At 39.2% G+C, this 19,171-nt stretch overlaps 1 protein-coding gene across 4 annotated transcripts in view; it reads right to left on the bottom strand.

Annotated features, from left to right (window-relative positions):
• Positions 1–271: 271 nt before the first annotated feature.
• Positions 272–19,171, bottom strand: part of LOC108697402 (cytoplasmic polyadenylation element-binding protein 3) — a 71,525-nt gene continuing 52,625 nt past the window's right edge. For 2 of the 4 annotated variants that reach the window (XM_041570916.1, XM_041570917.1), the window contains 7 exons: positions 12,977–13,000; positions 8,757–8,924; positions 7,015–7,104; positions 3,214–3,332; positions 2,663–2,777; positions 1,873–2,054; positions 272–658 (listed from right to left, as the gene is read on the bottom strand). In XM_041570916.1, coding sequence (XP_041426850.1) covers positions 431–658; positions 1,873–2,054; positions 2,663–2,777; positions 3,214–3,332; positions 7,015–7,104; positions 8,757–8,924; positions 12,977–13,000 — 926 coding nt within the window. In that variant the 3' untranslated portion in view covers positions 272–430. The remainder of the gene's footprint in view (positions 659–1,872; positions 2,055–2,662; positions 2,778–3,213; positions 3,333–7,014; positions 7,105–8,756; positions 8,925–12,976; positions 13,001–19,171) is intronic. The other 2 variants (XM_018227412.2, XM_018227413.2) reach the window with 1 other exon arrangement.

Raw genomic sequence — 19,171 nt, 5'->3', positions numbered from 1 at the left:
AATTAGGATTCGGATCTGTATTCAGCCGAATCTTTTGTCAAGGATTCGGCTGAATCCCAAAAAAGTGGATTTGGTGCATCCCTGGCGTCTACTCCTGGCGCAGGCAAAAATGGAGGCGTGTAAGAGCCCTTGCCCACAACAAGCTGGCAGTGAGAGGGGCAACAGCCTAATGAGATGTCTCTACTGACAATATAGAATTAAGGTACCAAGCAGATATTCATATAAATCAAAGTGCAAAAATCAGGACTATTACACTCCTGCATTATACTGGACACTCGGTTCAGTAAAGCGACTGTAAATAATATATATAATAAAAGATAACCTAAAAGGGAACCATTTTTCTTTACATCCGTCAAAAAAAAAACCCACAATACTTTCTGCCCTCGTCCCCCACTCTCATGTGGGTTTGTGCCGAGGTCGGACGAGGTGCTCAGCTCCAGCGGAAAGGGACGTGGCGCGGGCGATCTCCTCCCTCTTTCACCAGTGGTTTGTGGAATTCCCTGCCAGCCCGGGAGTGGATGCTCGCCCAGCAGAACTCACAGTAATACTGCAGGCAGGTCACGTTGGCACAGAAGAATGGAGCAAACTTTCCACTGCAGCGTGTGCCCTGGCATTCGTCGCACATCTGATCATCCAGCACATATGGCTTCACTTCCACCTGCAAAATGCACCAATAAAGAACTGTATGAATGGAAGGAGAAAGTCATAAAATAAACATTTTTTTTAGATTAATTCATGTGGAAAATAGATTTAGGTTTTATTCTGTCATCGGTCCCAAGAATTTGCTAACAGATACAGCTCCGTTGACGAAACATCTCGCTGCTTATATTACTGGTAGGGAGCCGACATTCCTCTTTCTCCTTTCTTTTTCTGGTGTTGTGAATAGGGATGCAACAAATCTACTATTTTGGATTCAGCTGAACCCCCGAATACCCGAGTAAACAGCTCTAGATGCTCTCGGTTTGTTTAGGATAGCAGCTGCCATATTAGTTTGGTGTGACATCACTTCCTGCCTGAGCCTCTCCCTGCTCATAGCTCTGGGCTCAGATTACAGCAGAGAAGGGGGGGGGAGCAAACTGAGCATGCTCACGCCGGGGCAAGGAGGTTTAAGCTGAAAACAGGAAGTCTGATACAGAAGCCCATGTGTACACAATAGAAGGAAGGAAATGCTGTGTTTCTTTTGACAGAGGACTCAGAGCAACATTACTTTGAGGGTTTACTGGTGTATTTATATAGACCTTTCTGATAAGGCTTACTTAGTTTTAACCTTTTCCTTCTCCTTTAAGAACCCACTGGGAAGATATGAGAAATGCATCAAACACACATTGGTTTTTCTCTGTAATATTTACTTGACAATATAATCCAAAATGAATAAATACTAGTTGGACTGTTTTCACCATGTTTTGAGAAAAATGTGACACTTTTTTCAGGTCACCCAATATCGTACGAAAATTACTTTTGTACGTTTTATCTGTGTGTCTACTCTATGGCCACCTTAAGATAGCATCTATCCAAGATGGTCTATCCAAGAACAGACATTCATTGGCACACAGGATTTTTTAGCTGCAGGGCAAGCCCTTGCAATTTTTTAATGCAGTGCAGGTGCACCTGCACTGCATTAAAAAATTGCACGGGCTTGCCCTGCAGCTAAAAAATCCTGTGTGCCAGTGAATGTCTTTTCTATGGAATTTTGAGGTGGCCGAAGCCTCTATCGTTGTGCACCAGGTGACAAGTTCAGGAAGGGTGGTGTTGGTGTGCGGTTAACCGAAATTTCTTGGCTACTATCCAAGAACAGCACAGTAAAGCAACCACTGTATGGTTTTGAAGAGTAAACAGAGCAAAAGTGAACGTCCTTGTCGAGGCATTGCTTACCCTCTTGTCTATGTCATTGTGCTGGAGCTGGACAAAGCGAGCGCTGATAGCAGCAATGTAGCTCTGCTGATTGGAGAATGCCACCCGGCCAGCGCCCTTGGGGTATTTCAGTTCTGGGTCTGTATCGATGCCAGCGTAGCACACTCCCCCATACAAGCGATCCATTATCATTGCCAGTTCAACTGTAGGTAGAGCACATTGACATAACATGAACCCTTATTCCAAAGTATAAGGGAGTTTAAAGGAGAATTCAACCTGTAATAAAAATGGCCCTAATTTTTTACTCACCCCTCTGTGCAGATTCTGGCCTCGAAGTTCACGGGCGCAACCTTCTTTCTTCGGTCTTTTTCGGAAGTTTCGGCGCATGCACAGTTGTTCGAGACCAGAAACTTACTCCAACTGCGCATGCACCGAAAATGCATCAAGACATGATGATTACCGGATAAGAAGAAGATGGCTGCCATGAACAACGAGGCCAGAATCTGCACGGAGGGGTGAGTAAAAAATTAGGGGCATTTGTCCAGGGCAATCAGTTCAGAATGCTCCTGGATCACCGAGCTGCCAGGCTGAAACACCAGAGACAGGAACATTACATTTTTAATTTTGGGGGAACAGTAAAAAATAAAAGATGAAAAGCAATTGAAAAAAGAAGAACTTTGGCATTAAAACCCCACTCAAAAAAGTGAGACATCTTAGCACTGATCTTCAGCTGGCAACCAAAATAGTTTACTTTTTTTTTTTTTTTAAATTTTCCTTTGAAGCCCAACTGTTACTTGAATGGAAAACTTACCAGCTCGTAGGGGTCTTGGAACACCACCTACAAATATAGTTTTCCTTGGGTCAAGTGGTTGAGAACCATCCATGACAAAGTCACTGTCACTCAAGTTCCAGGGTCGAATTTGAACCTGTAAGACAAGTGATAATATGGTTTAACATTCCCTTGGAAAAGTCATGGAAATTACAAAACGATCACTGTAAATAATCCACAAAAAATACCCTATCAGCAGTTCCAGAGATAATAAGATAATAAATAAAAGCCGATGATGGGCTGGTCCAAGTCAGTGATATAACTGGGCCCATGAGTGCCAATCCTTGAACACATATGAAAACTACAGTGAACCCCTGCATTCCTAGATTAATCAGAAGATAAAGGGCTTGCTTCCCTACTGTTACACCCTTGAACAAGAACGACATTCATTTAATTTCATTTTATGCAATGTGTAAACTTTGAATTTAATTTGCGAATGTGGAATTGTTAGGTGGCATGCAGAATTATGTGGATACATTGGAGAAATATATGCTATATTATTTTAAATGGCGGTTACATCTTTAAAACCTTACTGGTTTATCCTTGATGGTTGGGCTGGACACACACAGATAAAGCTTTCCATCTTCCTCTAAACAAGCATCTATCAGAGCCTGCACAGAGCTTTCGTCTTGGAAGAGCAGAAAGGCATAACCTGTAAAAGAAAATGTAAAAATCAGCATTATGTCCAAATACTTCCTAACATAAGTATGTTCAGGATAATGGATCTTTGCCGTATGTTTGTGAAGATTCTCATTGATCCAGGTCATGGTAAATCTATAAACATAAGTCAAATCAACTGGACTTGCTATGTTTTATCCTTGAAGAAAAAGTCTTTGACTTTTTATAGATAGATCTTTCCCGTATTTTGTATCTTCAAGTCCACTAGAAAATTACTGAAACATTAAATAAACCAAAAATGGCTGTTTTGCTTCCAATAAGGATTAATTATATCTTAGTTTGGAGCAAGTACAAAGTACTGTTTTATTATTACAGATTTGGATAAAATGGAGCCTACGGGAGACGGCCTTTCCATAATTTGGGGCTTTCTAGATAGGTCGCATATCTGTTCCCTTTGTGGGGCAGAAAGAGAAATTTGTTTTTCAATATTTACTTAGAAAAAGGAAATGAAGCTCCATTAATTATAACCCACATTGCACATTTACCCAGGCTATTTGACCAGAATAGTAAGGGTCAGGGCACACAGGCAGATTCGGGGAGATTAGTCGCCCGGCGACAAATCTCCTCTTCTTCGGGGCGACAAATCTCCCCAAACTGCCTTCCCTCCGGCTAAAATGTACAATTTAGCCGGAGGGAAGGCATTTTGGGGAGAATAGTCGCCCCGAAGAAGAGGAGATTTATCGCCGGGCGACTAATCTACCCGAATCTGCCTGTGTGCCCTGACCCTTAGATAAAGATTTCCTAAAAGATAATGTGCAGAGACCGTTTGAAAAAATTGAAATTAGACAGCAGAACTATGCTGATGTGCCATAAATCACTTTGAGCACAAAATAATTAATAGCATGCCAATTAGGCATTCAGCTTCTCTAATGTCCAGAACATTGATAAGCTCAGAGGGCTAATGAGTTTCTTTGCCTAAAGTCAGTAAAAATCATATTAAAATGCAATCTAAAGGCTTCACACGTAAAAAAAAGCAGTGTTCTGTATTGGGTCCATTTTTATTTAATTTGTTTATTAATGACTTGGGGAGGGTGTTGAAAACACAGTATTGGGGTTTGCTAATGAAACAAAACTATGCCAAACAACCGCAAGAAACAGACTTATCAACCTGGGCAGTTAAGTGTCAGATGTGATTCAGTGCTGATAAATGAAAGGCTTTGCATTTGGGATTCAATAATATGCAGGATACTTATACCATTTATAGGAGAAGGACTGTGGAGTACTAAACAATGCAGTAATGACAAACAAGATAGTTGTCTGTTTTAAATGTGGCATAGTAGAAGAAGGAGAAGGTAATTATTATGTAATATATATATATATATATATATATATATATATATATATATATATATATATATATATATATATATATAATATATATATATATATATATATATATATATATATATATATATATATATATGCCTTATTTCCCAGTACAGAAGCAATCCCTTCCAACTGAATGAAAGTAGGTTTTGTGATTCTGTGCCAAAATAGATCTTTCCTGTGTGAGCAGCGAAGTTGTGGAATTCTATGCCGAGGTTGTACTAGCAGATACCTTAAGATATTTTCCAGGACAGCCTTTTCAATATATGAAAATAAAACATAAAATGAACAACCTTGGCAAAAATTTGCTCCAATGACTGGTGCAAATGTCCTTATGAAGTTAAATAGGATTTTTTGGTCATACTATTTATTGGAGTTCAGAAAATATGTTTTGAGTTCCAAATTTGGCCCACCAACTAAGGAAGGGTGTCTACTTTAATTCTAAGATGCAGGAAATCTAGTTTAACATGCAGATCTGCTTTCTTGCAGCACCCATCACCCATGCAGTACCAAACACCATTAGTTAACTATTTTTCCCTTTTAAGGGCAGAGACCCACACTCAGATTCGGGGAGATTAGTTGCCCGGTGACAAATCTCCTTTTCTTAGGGGCGACTAATCTCCTTGAACTGCCTTCCCTCCAGCTAGAATGTAAATCACTGGAGGGATGGCACTCGGAGCGATTCGTTTTCTGTAGTCGTCCAAAGTTGCCTCACGTGAAGGCAGTTCACCGGACGAGTAATCTCCCCAAATCTGAGCGTGCGTCTCTGCCCTCAAAGTATAGGAAAGGCTCTTGCAACATTTGCATTATTTTATTTCACTTCCAAAACAATTGCTTCCCCACTATTGTTTCTCATTTGCTTTTTCAGCCTCTCCCTGGTCTCACTCTATTCGCCTTGTATGTATTAAAGACGAGCACACTCACACCATCTTATCCGCTTGCTGGTTCAGTTCCTCAAACATGTAACCCCACTTCTGTGTCTCATCACATTCTTTAGTTTCTGTGCCTTTACTCAACCCTCACTTATCACCTCACTATTTTAGTGTGCCCCATTCTACTCTATACTCCTGTGTGTTCATCTCTTACCTCTATTTCTTCAGGTAATCCCACCAAACTTTTATTAGTGTCTATCTATAACACGGTCATCCACTGTGCCTGTAGCCCACCTCCATGTGTATACACGAGCCAACCTTCCTCTGTGCACCTCTTTTCTATGCCATTGCCCTTTTTTATGTGTCTCTCTCCAGTCCTTTTCCCTTCATGCCTCTCTACTTTATAACCCTTTCTATTTCTCTCGTTAGCCCACTGCCCTTTATGGTCTTCTCTCCTTCATGATGTGCCCTGGTGCAGAATAATAAAAAATATAGGGCTTATCTTTCCCTAACAGTGAATAACTGTGGTATTTCAACTTGTGTGTCTCTATCTCCAATCCCAGAGCCACCATATTTAGTCTCTTTTGCCCATAACCTTGTGTATTTCCCTCTACCTTCCTCCTACCATCAGTTCTTCTTTTGCCTCATTTCCATGCTCTCTTTAAAACAGTCACCTCTTAAAATAAAGCAATGTACCACTTCTGATTCCAGTGTACAGGCTCTGCTTCCAGTTGTGTCAGGATTTCCCTCTAATCCCTCTTTGGGCATCTTTCTCTTTTCCACTCAGTACAAATTAGTATATAGACTTCACCCTGCAATCTCTTGACTCGAGTCTCTGCACATATTTCATACAATGACATATACATTGTGCTTAATCTACCACTTTTAAACCAAAGCATAAAACTATAAACCTCATTATTTATTCTGCAACAACAACAACAACAAAAAAAGGTACATGAAGAAATGAACAAACATCTGTTTAATCTCGGAGCACAATGGTGCTTGCATATATTCCAACACTGGTGCGTCTCTGCTGTGAACGGCAGCTGCTGCATGCTGGCTCTCTTCTTACTGTTTAGCCAACAAGGTGTTAGTGAAATTGAAAAGAAAAATAACATGCTGGTAACTGTGTATGGTGAGTGCACACTGAACGCTTGCCTTGCAGCAGTAAATAAAAGAAATGGCTCTCCTGCCGGCTGTCTTAATTAATCTAGTTTGGAGTGACAAGTTTCTTTTTCCACATTCAAACCAATCACTTCATGTTAAATAACATAAAGTGCTTTATGCAGAGATAATTAACAGTGTTGGAAGCAGGCACATACATTGTAACGGAGAATGCGTTGCTATGTCCCTATAGGATAAAATGCAAAAATAAAAGCATTCACTGTTGAAAAAAAGGAGTGTGCTGATCCCTTATTCCTCAATTTCATAAGCCACAGAGCAGGATAATCATGTTACCTTTTGGGGGAAAATAAGATTTGCTTTCAGCTTTGTGAGGCCAGTCCACCACCAGCGGTCCAAACCTACGGAAGCTTGCGGTGATTTCATCTGTATGGAAATGGCACATGTTAAACCGGATTTGTTGTAAACATTCACTAGAAATCTTGAATAAAGTTATCCCATAGTTCATTCACAACAGGACTGTGAGGATCCCTAAAATGTAGGTTATTATTTGTCATCTAATGCTTACTTCTCCCCCAAAAAAATAGTAGTACAGAGATGCACAACCATGGCAACTGTAAGAAAGAGTTCCTTGTACTGCGTATATGTTTATGCACACTCACTATATAAAAATAAAAGCATAAAAGGGTTCTAGTGGATATAAGTATAGTGCACAGTGCATGTTCATTTGTGCCTAGGGTTGCCACCCAGCCGGTATTTACCAGCCAGTAAAACACCTGCCAGGGTTGGGGCCGATATTACGAATTTACCAGCAATGTAGCTGCCAGTAATTTGTAATACCCTTAACAAAAACCCTTGCACTCCGGTGGAAACATACCTTTGCTTCCTCATCTGTCCCTTTTGCGACATGGCCCTGCCCCTTTTGCGGCACGGCTCCACCCCTTTTGCAGCACTGCCCAGCCCCTTTAGTTCCTGCCCCCACCACTGGCCGGCAACATTTTTTTTTTAAAAAAAGGTGGCAACCCTATTTGTGCCATCATAACATCTATAGGCCCATACACCAATAACATGTGGAAATTGCATTTCCAGATTGTACCAATGAGAACCCAATGCCAATTACATGCCATTATTGTCAGCAGTAATCAGTCTACTTATGGCTCACCAAATAGATTGGCACACCATATTCTCAAACTTCCATTTGAGCTATAAACTGAGAATATGAGAGAGATTTACACTGGTTGCCACTGTTTGATGGCAAGTTATATTCCTTGAGAAAACAGAGCCTGACACCCATGGCATGAGCAGCATGGTACAGGTATGGAACCAGTTATCCAGAATGCTCAGGACCTGGGGTTTTCTGGATAATGGGATGATTTCTGCTTAAAATCAGACAGAGCCTAAGAAGTCAGATGGCAAGAAAACAGAATAATTTTGTGAGCAGTTTGTAAGACCCTTCCTTACATTTGGCATCCAGACGTTCAAGCTATTAAGTCAATTTAATGAAAGAGCAGCTTAAACAAAATTTGCATTAAACATACATTTTACATACATTTTACATAATACAACACTTAAAGGAAAAGGAAAGATACTGAAACAGTTTATTACCAATATATTAGCCACACTAATGCAAGCTATAGCATTATATTTATTCTGCAGAATGCTTTACCATACTTGAGTAAACAGCTCTTGAAGTGTTCTCTGTTTGTTTAGGATAGCAGCTGCCATATTGGCTTGGTGTGACATAACTTCCCGCCTGAGTCTCTCCCTGCTCAATCATAGCTCTGGGCTCAGATTACAGTAGGGAGGGGAGGAGGGAGGCGGAGAGGAGCAAACTGAGCATGCTCAAGCCCTAGCCCTGGAGGTTTAAGAGGAAAACAGGAAGTCTGATACAGAAGTCCATGTGTACACAATAGACTTAAAATCACTTGTAGGTGTCTTAACGCATTGCTCCCCCAAAGTAAAAATACTGTACATACTGTACATTCCTTCTCCTTTAAGCAGGACATTTATAAATGTGCAGTTTAATCCTGAAACCAGAAATCTAGGCGCTGCCTTGTAATACCAGCAATAGAAAGTACCTTCATCTATGTCAGGAGGCAGGCCTCCCACGAACACCTTCCTAGAATAGCGTTCTATCCGTTCGCCGTTCTGACAATGCGTTGGAGAACTCAGGCCTGGCGATAAAGACTGGTCACCGTGGCTATCTCCAAGGAATCCATCTTCAAACGGAAAGAGCGATGATCGACCTAGAATATAAAGTGAACAATAACAGTTTTCTGCAAACATGGAAGCCCTACTACTTATTCCAAAGCAGCAAAGGGATTATGGTAATGCAAACTGTCATATTTTGTTTTACAGATCGGCTGCTATTGAATTATTCATCAAATCAATCTGTGTCCAAGGCAAACAAATGATTTGTATGTATAGTGCTTTACTACACATAGGGTGTGGTAAAGCAGTAATACTGCAGCTTCCTATTGGCTGAATGAATAGGGCTAGAGATTTGCAAAGAAGCTCCAGAAATGCATATGGGGTTAAAAAGACATCATACTGAACAATTATTAATCTTTTCAAAACAACACAATAATAATAATTACTATGCTTAATAATAATAATAATAATAATAATTACTATGCTTAAAAATATGTTCGGTTAGACCACTGGTGATCACTGACACCACCCTGGAATGATATCTCCTATAATCAGGATTTGGCCAAGGTACTAACCTACATGTACATCATGGAGGAAAAGATGTGGAAAGATGCCCTAGCTTACTATCTCTAGTAGGGACAGATACATTCAGATCAACTTCCTCAAGTATAAATTAATCCACAAAGGTTAGCGAGGATCTATCCAGGGGCCTCAGACCAGTGTCCCAAATGCTGCAACGCGGTTGTTATCTTCTTCCATGTCTTCTGGGAATGTCCAATAATTCAGGGATTTTGGCGAGAGGTACTTACCTACGCTGGCACTACTCTAGCGCTCCCAAATATACTGTCACCTAGCCTCTGCCTTTTGGGTATCATGGAAGCATTGCCATTGCGGCAAAACTGTGTTTTTTGCAACTGCTCTATTATGCTAAAAAAAACAATATTGTTACATTGGAAGTCCATGGGGCCGCCTGCATTGAACTTTTGGAAAAAAACGTATTAATGACTCATTACCTAAACAGAAACTTGTATACCAGGCCCATTGATGTCCTACTAAATTTGAAGACATTTGGGGACCATGGACGTGAATGTGTCGCCCCAACAAGGCCCAAGGAATTAGTAAAGTAAACATGACTAAGAATTTGTATGTAAGAATTTATGCATGACCTTAAGCTGGCCATAGATGCAAAGATCCTCAAACTATCGGACTTTTCCATCTCCAGATCTGCCACTAACCTTTCAGAACAAATAAAGTAGTAAAAGAACAGATCAGCCGATGTTCTGCCCCTACAGCAATCGTACGATAGTTATGTCTGACAAAGCTGGTGACAGTCTCCCACTGAAAATCGCCCAGTGGGCAATACACGCAGAGAAATAATTGGCAGCCAACAGAAATCTTTTAACCTGGCTGATCGATTGAATGAATGACCGATCCCCGTGGGACGAAAAATGTCGGGTCTCTCCACACACGGTCCGAAAATCGTTCGAATCAAGGATTCGTACGATCAGATCTTTGCGTCTATGGCCAGCTTTAGACTGGTAATCTCCCTAGCTCGACTCCTCTGTCACTCCTTCCATCTTTCTCCCCTTCGATTTCTTAAGGGGGCTACCCCATCTTATTTTTTCTGTTAAAATTAAAATGCAAAATAAATAAACTTATACAAATATATATATATATATATATATATATATATATATATATATATATATATATATATATATATATATATATATATATATGTTACCATTTACTGTAGTGGGATTGACAAAGCTAATTCTATTCAAATTGAACACAATGCAATTCTTTAAAGCCAAGCAAATAATAATTGGGGTATAGCATGTTGTATACAGATCCCAGCTAAAATGATTTCAATATTTTTAATTCATTGATTCCTGAATATGATTTTTCTGTGACATTTCCAAGGACAACAAACAAGCCAACAGCTGCATGTGAAGCAGACGGTCCCCTGTTTATTTCCCAGAATGAATATGCAATGAATGGAGCTCAAAGCATTGCTGATCTGCCTTCTCTCTCTGTTCCACCCATATTGAATAATGTGATCGTCTTGTGCATTGTAATTTGTTTTATACATGTAATAACTTTCATATCTATCCATTTCCCCCCAGATTTCCCCTATAATGGCCATTGCCCACTAAGCAGCGTCTAGCCCAATATGCACACAATGCACTAATATGGAAGCAAATTAGCATCAGTTTTGGCAAATGATGGGCAAGTATGTGTTATATTGCACTTACAAGAAGCTAGTAGAGGATATGGTCTGGATTCATGTGGGGGTCTCATTGAGTGCAAGTCTTAGAGCAATACAGATGCAAACGCATTAGAGGAAACAAATGCTCATATACAGAGCAGATCACAAGAACAGATCTGTGCCCCTTTTGACAGTGCACAAGAGGTTCTTGTCCAATCTGCTTATAGGGATACTGTCATGGGAAAACAGGGTTTTTTTTTTTACAAAAGGTATCAGTTAATAGTGCTGCTCTTGCAGACTTCTGAACACTGAAATCTGTTTTTCAAAAGAGCAAACAGAATTGTTTATATTTAATTTTAAAGTATGACATGGGGCTAGATATATTGTCAATTTCCCAGGTGACCCCAGTCACGTGACTTGTGCTCTGATAAACTTCAGTCACTCTTTACTGCAAGTTGGAGTGATATCACCTCCCTCCCAGCAGAACAATGGAAGGGTAACCAGATAACAGCTCCCTGGTAGATATAAGAACAGCACTCAATAGTAAATATTAATTTGCCACTGAGACACATTCAGTTACATTGAGTATGAGAAACAGAAAGCAGTTCCATAATGCATCGATGGCTCTTTCTGAAAGCACATGACCAGGCAAAATTACATAGCTTCATGCACTTAGGTTTAAGGCTTTACCTTTACCACAGATTAACTATCCAGATTCCCCTTCCAAGCTCAAGATAAAATTATCTTTTACTGGAACTGGGGATTGTGGAAACACGTACGTAAGTACAGGCAACAGAATAATTTTTAGTAAGTGGCGTATTCCTTCTGGGTTTGGTTTTGGAATCTACAACATGGATCAAACCAATTGCGAAACATCTTATACTATAGACTGCTTTCTGGTAACTAATTGTTGCTTATCAGGGCCTACATTAGATACACAGGGCTTGGGTGATGCAGGAAATCAGGGGGGCACAACATGCAACTTTCCATTGAATAACAGCCCCCTTTATCCAATGGCAGCGGCCAAAAAGTCAAAGGGCAGGCTCGCCTGGCTGTCTTTGGGTGCTTGAAGTGGGCTGCAGGTTGGATACCCTTAAGGGTCAGGGTACACAGGCAGATTCGGGAGATTAGTTGCCCGACGACAAATCTCCTCTTCTTCAGGGCAACTAAACTCCCCGAACTGCCTCTCCACCGGCTAAAATGTAAATCGCTGGTGGGATGGCACTCTGAAGAAATCATTTTCTGAAGTCGCCTGAAGTTTCCTCGTGAAGCAACTTCGGAAAACGAATTGCTCCGAGTGCCATCCTGCCGGCGATTTACATTTTAGCCAGCGGGAAGGCAAGGGAGGCAGTTCTGGGAGATTAGTCGCCCCAAAGAAGAGTCGCTGGGCGACTAATCTCCCCGAATCTGCCTGTGTGCCCTGTCCCTAATGCATATACTGAAACACATTACAAACTTTACAGATGGAGCAAAGTTTGCCAAAGATGGCTCACCATGTTCCCCCACGTTGCTACAAATTAACAGACAACGAGAACAAGTTCTCTGTAATGTCAAAACCAAACTTGCTCGACCTGTAAGTCATTTATACTTATTTACACCATTGATGGGACCTTTCTGGTACAAATCCTTTTCTGCTCCACTGCATAAGGGCCAGCATACAAATTAACAGATTTCATGGGGTGTGGACAGTCCTCAGATTTTGCTGTGGATTTAGAGGTCCACCCCACACCAGTGTCTTGTAAATAAATGCCCCCCTCCATAGCCTGGTCAGTGGAACAAAACACGCAAGCACAGGCAAGGAATTATTAAATGCATCACAATTATAGTAATCCAGGAATATAGTAATCCAGGAATCCAAAAGCATAAACCTTAATGATTTTTTACCCAAGATTTGGCAAAGCAAAAACAACCCCAATAAAAAACTCTCAGCGTATTTACCTCGTCTCCGACCATAGCTCCTGGCTGCATGAGAACAAAGGAAATTGAGATAATTAAATTAATATAAATAAACTAACATTTTTGCTTTCCCTTATTTAGGATATATTAACCCGTGTATATACGCTATGAATATTATATTGTAACACAAAATACAGTGCACCAGCTGCAGTGAAATTATTCCTCCGAGAAGCATATTTGCTTTGGCGGCACGGAAACCTGATCACAGGCCGGCTGGGTAAATGGCCAGTTTCTGAATCTGGTAGAAGGTTGAACTGCCACCACTATTATGTGAAGGAGTTGGTCACTTTTAAATTAACTTTCAGTATGATGTAGAGAGTGTTATTCCAAGACAATTTGCAATTGGTTTTCATTTTTTATTATTTGGGGTTTTTGAGTTATTAAGCTTTTTATTCAGCAGCTCTGCAGTTTGCAATTTCAACAATCCATGCATTGATTGTAGGGATGCACCGAATCCAGGATTCGGTTTCGGGATTAGGCCTTTTTCAGCAGGATTCGGATTCGGCCGAATCCTTCTGCCCGGCCGAACCAAATCCAAATCCTAATTTGTATATGCAAATTAGGGGGGGAGGTAAATTGCGTGACTTTTTTTCACAATACAAGGAAGTAAAAAATGTTTTCCCCTTCCCACCCCTAATTTGCATATGCAAATTATGAGTTGGTTCGGAATTCGGTCGAATCTTACGCAAAGGATTCGGGGGTTCGGCCGAAACCAAAATAGTGGATTTGGTGCATCCCTAATTGATAGGAATAAATGACTGGAATATAAATAGGAGAGGCCTGAATAGAAAGATGAATACTAAAAAGTAGCAATAACAATAACTTTGTAGCCTTAAAGAGCATACGTTTTAGATTGAGTCAGTGACCCCCATTTGAAAGCTGGAAAGAGTCAGAAGAAGTTGGCAAATAATTCAAAACAAAAACTTTTTTTTTTTTTAATTTAGACCAATTGAAAAGTTGCTTACAATTAGCCATTCTATAATATACTAAAAGTTAACTTAAAGGAAACATCCTTCTCACTCCTAAATACTATGCTGGTGGGTAAGGTCGCCACCTTGCCAGAAAAGGTGGCAACCCTACTGGTGGGTCACATCTGTCTCCAACTGCATCCCATTCCCTTTTTGCTCACTCCCAATAGTTCCATCACTAACTGGGATCAAGAGGTGCCTATTTTACGTTTATCCCAGGAATTCCCATACTTTACTAATGTGAGGTCTACTTTTAGGGGCAGATTTACTAAGGGTCGAATATCGAGGGTTAATTAACCCTCGATATTCGACCAGGAACTAAAATCGTTCGACTTCGAATATCGAAGTCGAACGATTTAGCGCAAATCCTGCGATCGAACGATCGAAGGATTATTCGTTCGATCGAACGATTAAATCCTTCGAATCGAACGATTCGAAGGATTTCATCCAACGATCGAAGGAATATCCTTCGATCAAAAAAACGCAGGCAAGCCTATGGGGACCTTCCCCATAGGCTAACATTGAGTTCGGTAGCTTTTAGCTGCCGAACTAGGGGGTCGAAGTTTTTCTTAAAGAGAAAGCACATCGATTATCGAATGGTCGAATAGTCGAACGATTTTTAGTTCGAATCGTTCGATTCGAAGTCGAAGTAGTAGTCGAAGGTCGAAGTAGCCCATTCGATGGTCGAAGTAGCCAAAAAAACACTTCGAAATTCGAAGTTTTTTTAATTCGAATCCTTCACTCGAGCTTTGTAAATGTGCCCCTTAGTGATTTTGCCCCATTATCATCTACATCCATAAAAGAGTTATTAGCATTCTGTTCCATGGAAAATATTTCTTAAATATTGGATTTATCAGAAAATGTATATTGCTACACACAAATAACTATTTCTTCTGTAACTTTAACATAATAATTATTTGAATGAAGAGCATGAAACAGGAGGGTGATTTAGACAAGTTGACAGTATCTTGAGATCCACTGATCACCAGCTAAAGGTCTTCTGGTAGAGCCCAATCTATCTTTTGGACACCCCTAGTCTATACACAAAACCTATTGCTACAGCTTCCTAGACGAGAACTTTATCCTTTCCGTCCCGAGCCCCTGCAGCATTAGCAGAGCAAGTCGTAAGAAAAAAGTTGCATGAATACAAATCATGAAGCCTATTGTGTTAAGATCCTTACATACGAAATAAAAAATCTGTAGCCAGTGTTTATCAAAAGTAGGGCACAGCCAGCAGAGGGGAAACTGTGAAAAAGCAGAAGACTGTTCTGCCATGATAACACTTCAAAAGCACAAAGCATGCCGCAATTGTAATAGTAAAAAAAAAAAAAAAAACATCTGGAGAAAGTCTTGCTTCCAACAAAATGTTCATTTGTCAATTTTTTTTTTCTCCTTTGTTTGGATTTTCCACTCAACACAGTAGGAAAGGAAAAATGGCTGAAACCATGTAACGTTTGAGAAGAGCAACAACTGCGTGTTGTTTTTTTTTTGTACAGGTATTGGATCTGTCATCCAATGATCGGGACCTGGGGATTTCTGGATAACGGTTCTTTCCATAATTTGGATCTTCATGCCCTAAGTCTACAAGAAAATCATGGAAACATTAAATAAACCCAATAGGCTGGTTTTGCTTCCAATAAGGATTAATAATATATTGGTTTGGATCAAGTACAAACTACTGTTTAATTATTATTATTATTATTATTATTGAGAAAAAGAAAATTATTTATAAAAACTTGGTTTATTTGATTATACTGGAGTCTATGGGAGATGGCCTTTCCATAATTCAGAGCTTTCTGGATAACGGATCCCATTAGTAAAATTAGTATTAGAAAAATGGCCTAATAAGGAGCCTACAAGGACATAAAAACACACACAAAACATCAGGCAGGTGTCGGTTTGATCATCGACCTAACATTATATATTCTCTGATGAGGACTTTCCTGATCACACTGCACTATGTGCCTGGATCATTTTGTAAGTTAGCTCAAATAAATCGGTATGGGATCTATTATCGGGAAACCCATTATCCAGATAACTCAATTACCAGAAATCTCCTGTAGTCTCCATTTTAATCAAATAATTTCAGTCTTTAAAAAAAACATTATTTCATTTTCTCTCTGTAATAATAAAACAGTACCTTGAACATGATCCCAACTAAGATATAATTAATCCTTATTGGAAGCAAAACCAGTCTATTGGGTTTATTTAATGTTAAAGGGCAGAGACAGACGAGAAGATTCGAGGAGATGTAGTCATTCTGCAATAAATCACCTCTTCTTCGGGCGACTAATCTCCCTGAACTGCCTCCCCACGGCTAGAATCTAAATCACTGGCGGGATGGCACTCTGAGCACTTTGTTTTCCAAAGTTACATCATGAGGAAACTACGGGCGACTTCGGAAAATAAATCGCTCTGCTCTGTACGATTTAAATTCTAACCAGTGGGGAGGCAGTTAGTCACGCCCGAAGAAGAGGCGACTAATCTCCCCGAATTTTCTCGTCTGTCTCTGCCCTAAATTATTTTTAGCAGTCTGGTGTTCCATATTATGGAAAGACCCCTTATCTTGAAAACTCCAGGTCCCAAGCAGTCTAGATAAAATGTCTCATACCTGTACTATTTGTAAACCACAGATTACATGGCATTAATAACATTACTTAACCACTCTGAATATTATTATTCATAGACCTCTCAAAAGTCTGGTTTGTTTCCATAGGCTACATTATAGAAACAGATGTTTGGTTTATGCAAATGGAAAATAAAAATAGCACATTATCAAACGAAACGTGTAGGTTTGGCAGCATTTGCCGTCATGGGGCTTGGAAGCCCAGCAACAAAGCTTACTGTATGCCGTCAGATTTGCTCAATAAAACGGAGACCTCAAATAACCCCAATCTAAAAAGAAATATGGTGGGTTGTATTAGTAACATGGGAAAAGTTATCAAAATATTATTTGAAATACCACTTCTACAAGGTTCGGTACAGGAAGTTTTCACTTGTACAAATGAGCCATAATATTAGTGATGCACCGAATCCACGATTCGGTTTGGGATTCGGCCTTTTTCAGCAGGATTCAGATTCAGCCGAATACTTCTGCCCAGCCGAACCGAATCCTAATTAGCATATGCAAATTAGGGACGGAGAGGGAAACTGCACGACTGTTTGTCACAAAACAAGTAAGTAAAAAATGTTTTTTCCCACCCCTAAAATGCATATGTAAATTAGGATTCGGTATTCAGCTGAATCTTTTGCGGATTCGGGGGTTCGTCCAAATCCAAAATAGTGGATTCGGTGCAAAATTAGGAAAAAATAATAAAAATCTTATGAAGAAGTCTGAAAAATTTGTGAAAATCAGATTTTTTCCCGCAAATCAAATTTTCGGGAAAATGTTATAATAAATAAGCGTAAAAAAAACAGAGCGGATTTGATCTGAGTTTGTAGCAGAAAATACTGCGATAAATCCGGACTTTGATAAATAACCCCCTTAGTGTTAGTAAGTGGTGCAAGTTTCCTACTGCGAACAAATCAACCATGCTGTGCGTCAGTAGTGCATTGCTGAAGTCAGCCAGTAAGAACAGGAGAAATTGTCAGGGACTTACAACATCAGTGTATAGGTTGTACCCAGTAAAAAAATGTTAGGTTGAGGAACTCACTAAATTTATTTAACTGTAAGAAGAAAATAGTGAAATACCGGTAGTTGTTCCCTGTAAGAGGCAGCCATTGCCTAAGGATACCAACTAATAGGATAAACAACAGCAGCTCTGTTAGAGCAGAAGGTGCAATAGTTGGAAAGGTCATGGAGAAAATATTTGATGCAAGGCCAATCAGCATCATAACATAAAAAAAGCAGTTCTGTATTTTTGAAAAAAGTGGCATAAAACAGCATATATCCTCCACCGATAAACTAATTTATTTTATAATTGAAAGCAGCTTTCCAATATACAAAACATTTTCAGATATGTCTAAATCAATGTGTTCTTGAAAGCAGGGTCTCTTTATTCCCTTTTAGTCTCTGGGTCTGACTTTTAAAACAGTGTAACAGGAGCCAGGTCTCCTCCAGGTCTTCTAATCTGTATTAATGAGCTGGCTTGCAACGCAGTTGGCAGAACTGCAGAGAACATAAACTTGAGAGGAAGGAATGCAGCCAGACACACACTGCTTTTAATAGCAACCACATTTACAAATGTCATTACAAGTTGAATTACATTTTAGTACAGGTATGGAATCTGTTATCCGGAAAACCGTTATCCAGAAAGCTCAGAATTACGGAATGGCCGTCTCCCATAGATTCCATTATAATGACATAATTTAAATTTTTTTAAAAATGATTTCCTTTTTCTCTGTAATAATAAAACAGTAGCTTTTACTTGATCCCAACTAAGATATAATTAATCCTTATTGGAAGCAAAACCAGCCTATTGGGTTTATTTAATGTTTACATGATTTTCTAGTAGACTTAAGGTATAAAGATTGAAATTACGGAAAGATACATTATCCGGAAAACCCCAGGCCCCGTGCTTTCTGGATAACAGGTCCCATACCTGTAGTATTCTCCTAATTAGCACATGCTCTATATATATATATATATATATATATATATATATATATATATATATATATATATATATATATATATATATATATATATATATATATATATATATATATATATATATATATAGATTCAAGATGGACCAGCACTTCAAGTTTTTCAATCAAACAAGTGTTTATTTTAACATCACTCAAGTGTCCAACGTTTCGGCCCACATTAGGGCCTTTATCAAGATATCAACATACCCTGACTGACCAGGCACCCACCCATACCGAAAGGAAGGAGTGCAGGTACTTTATGAACATTTATATATATATATATATATATATATATATATATATATATATATATGTATATATATATATATATATATATATATATATATATATATATATATATATATACATACACACACACACACACATACAGTGCATATTTTGGCTGGAGTAGGCAGTATGTAACTTGAATAAATGAACTGTGTGCAGTAAATATGTATTACAGACAAACTCACAAATAGAAAATATTAGAATTGCACATAAATGGCAATGGCAGATGGGAATGCTTAAAGGGGTTGGTCACCTTTAAATGAACTTTTAGTATGGTCTATATATATATATATATATATATATATATATATATATATATATATATATATAT

This window comes from Xenopus laevis, chromosome 7S (genome assembly GCF_017654675.1).
Source record: "Xenopus laevis strain J_2021 chromosome 7S, Xenopus_laevis_v10.1, whole genome shotgun sequence".
Lineage (NCBI taxonomy): Eukaryota > Metazoa > Chordata > Amphibia > Anura > Pipidae > Xenopus > Xenopus laevis.
The sequence above is the reverse complement of the archived record's forward strand: the minus strand, read 5'-3'. Positions and strand labels throughout refer to the sequence as shown.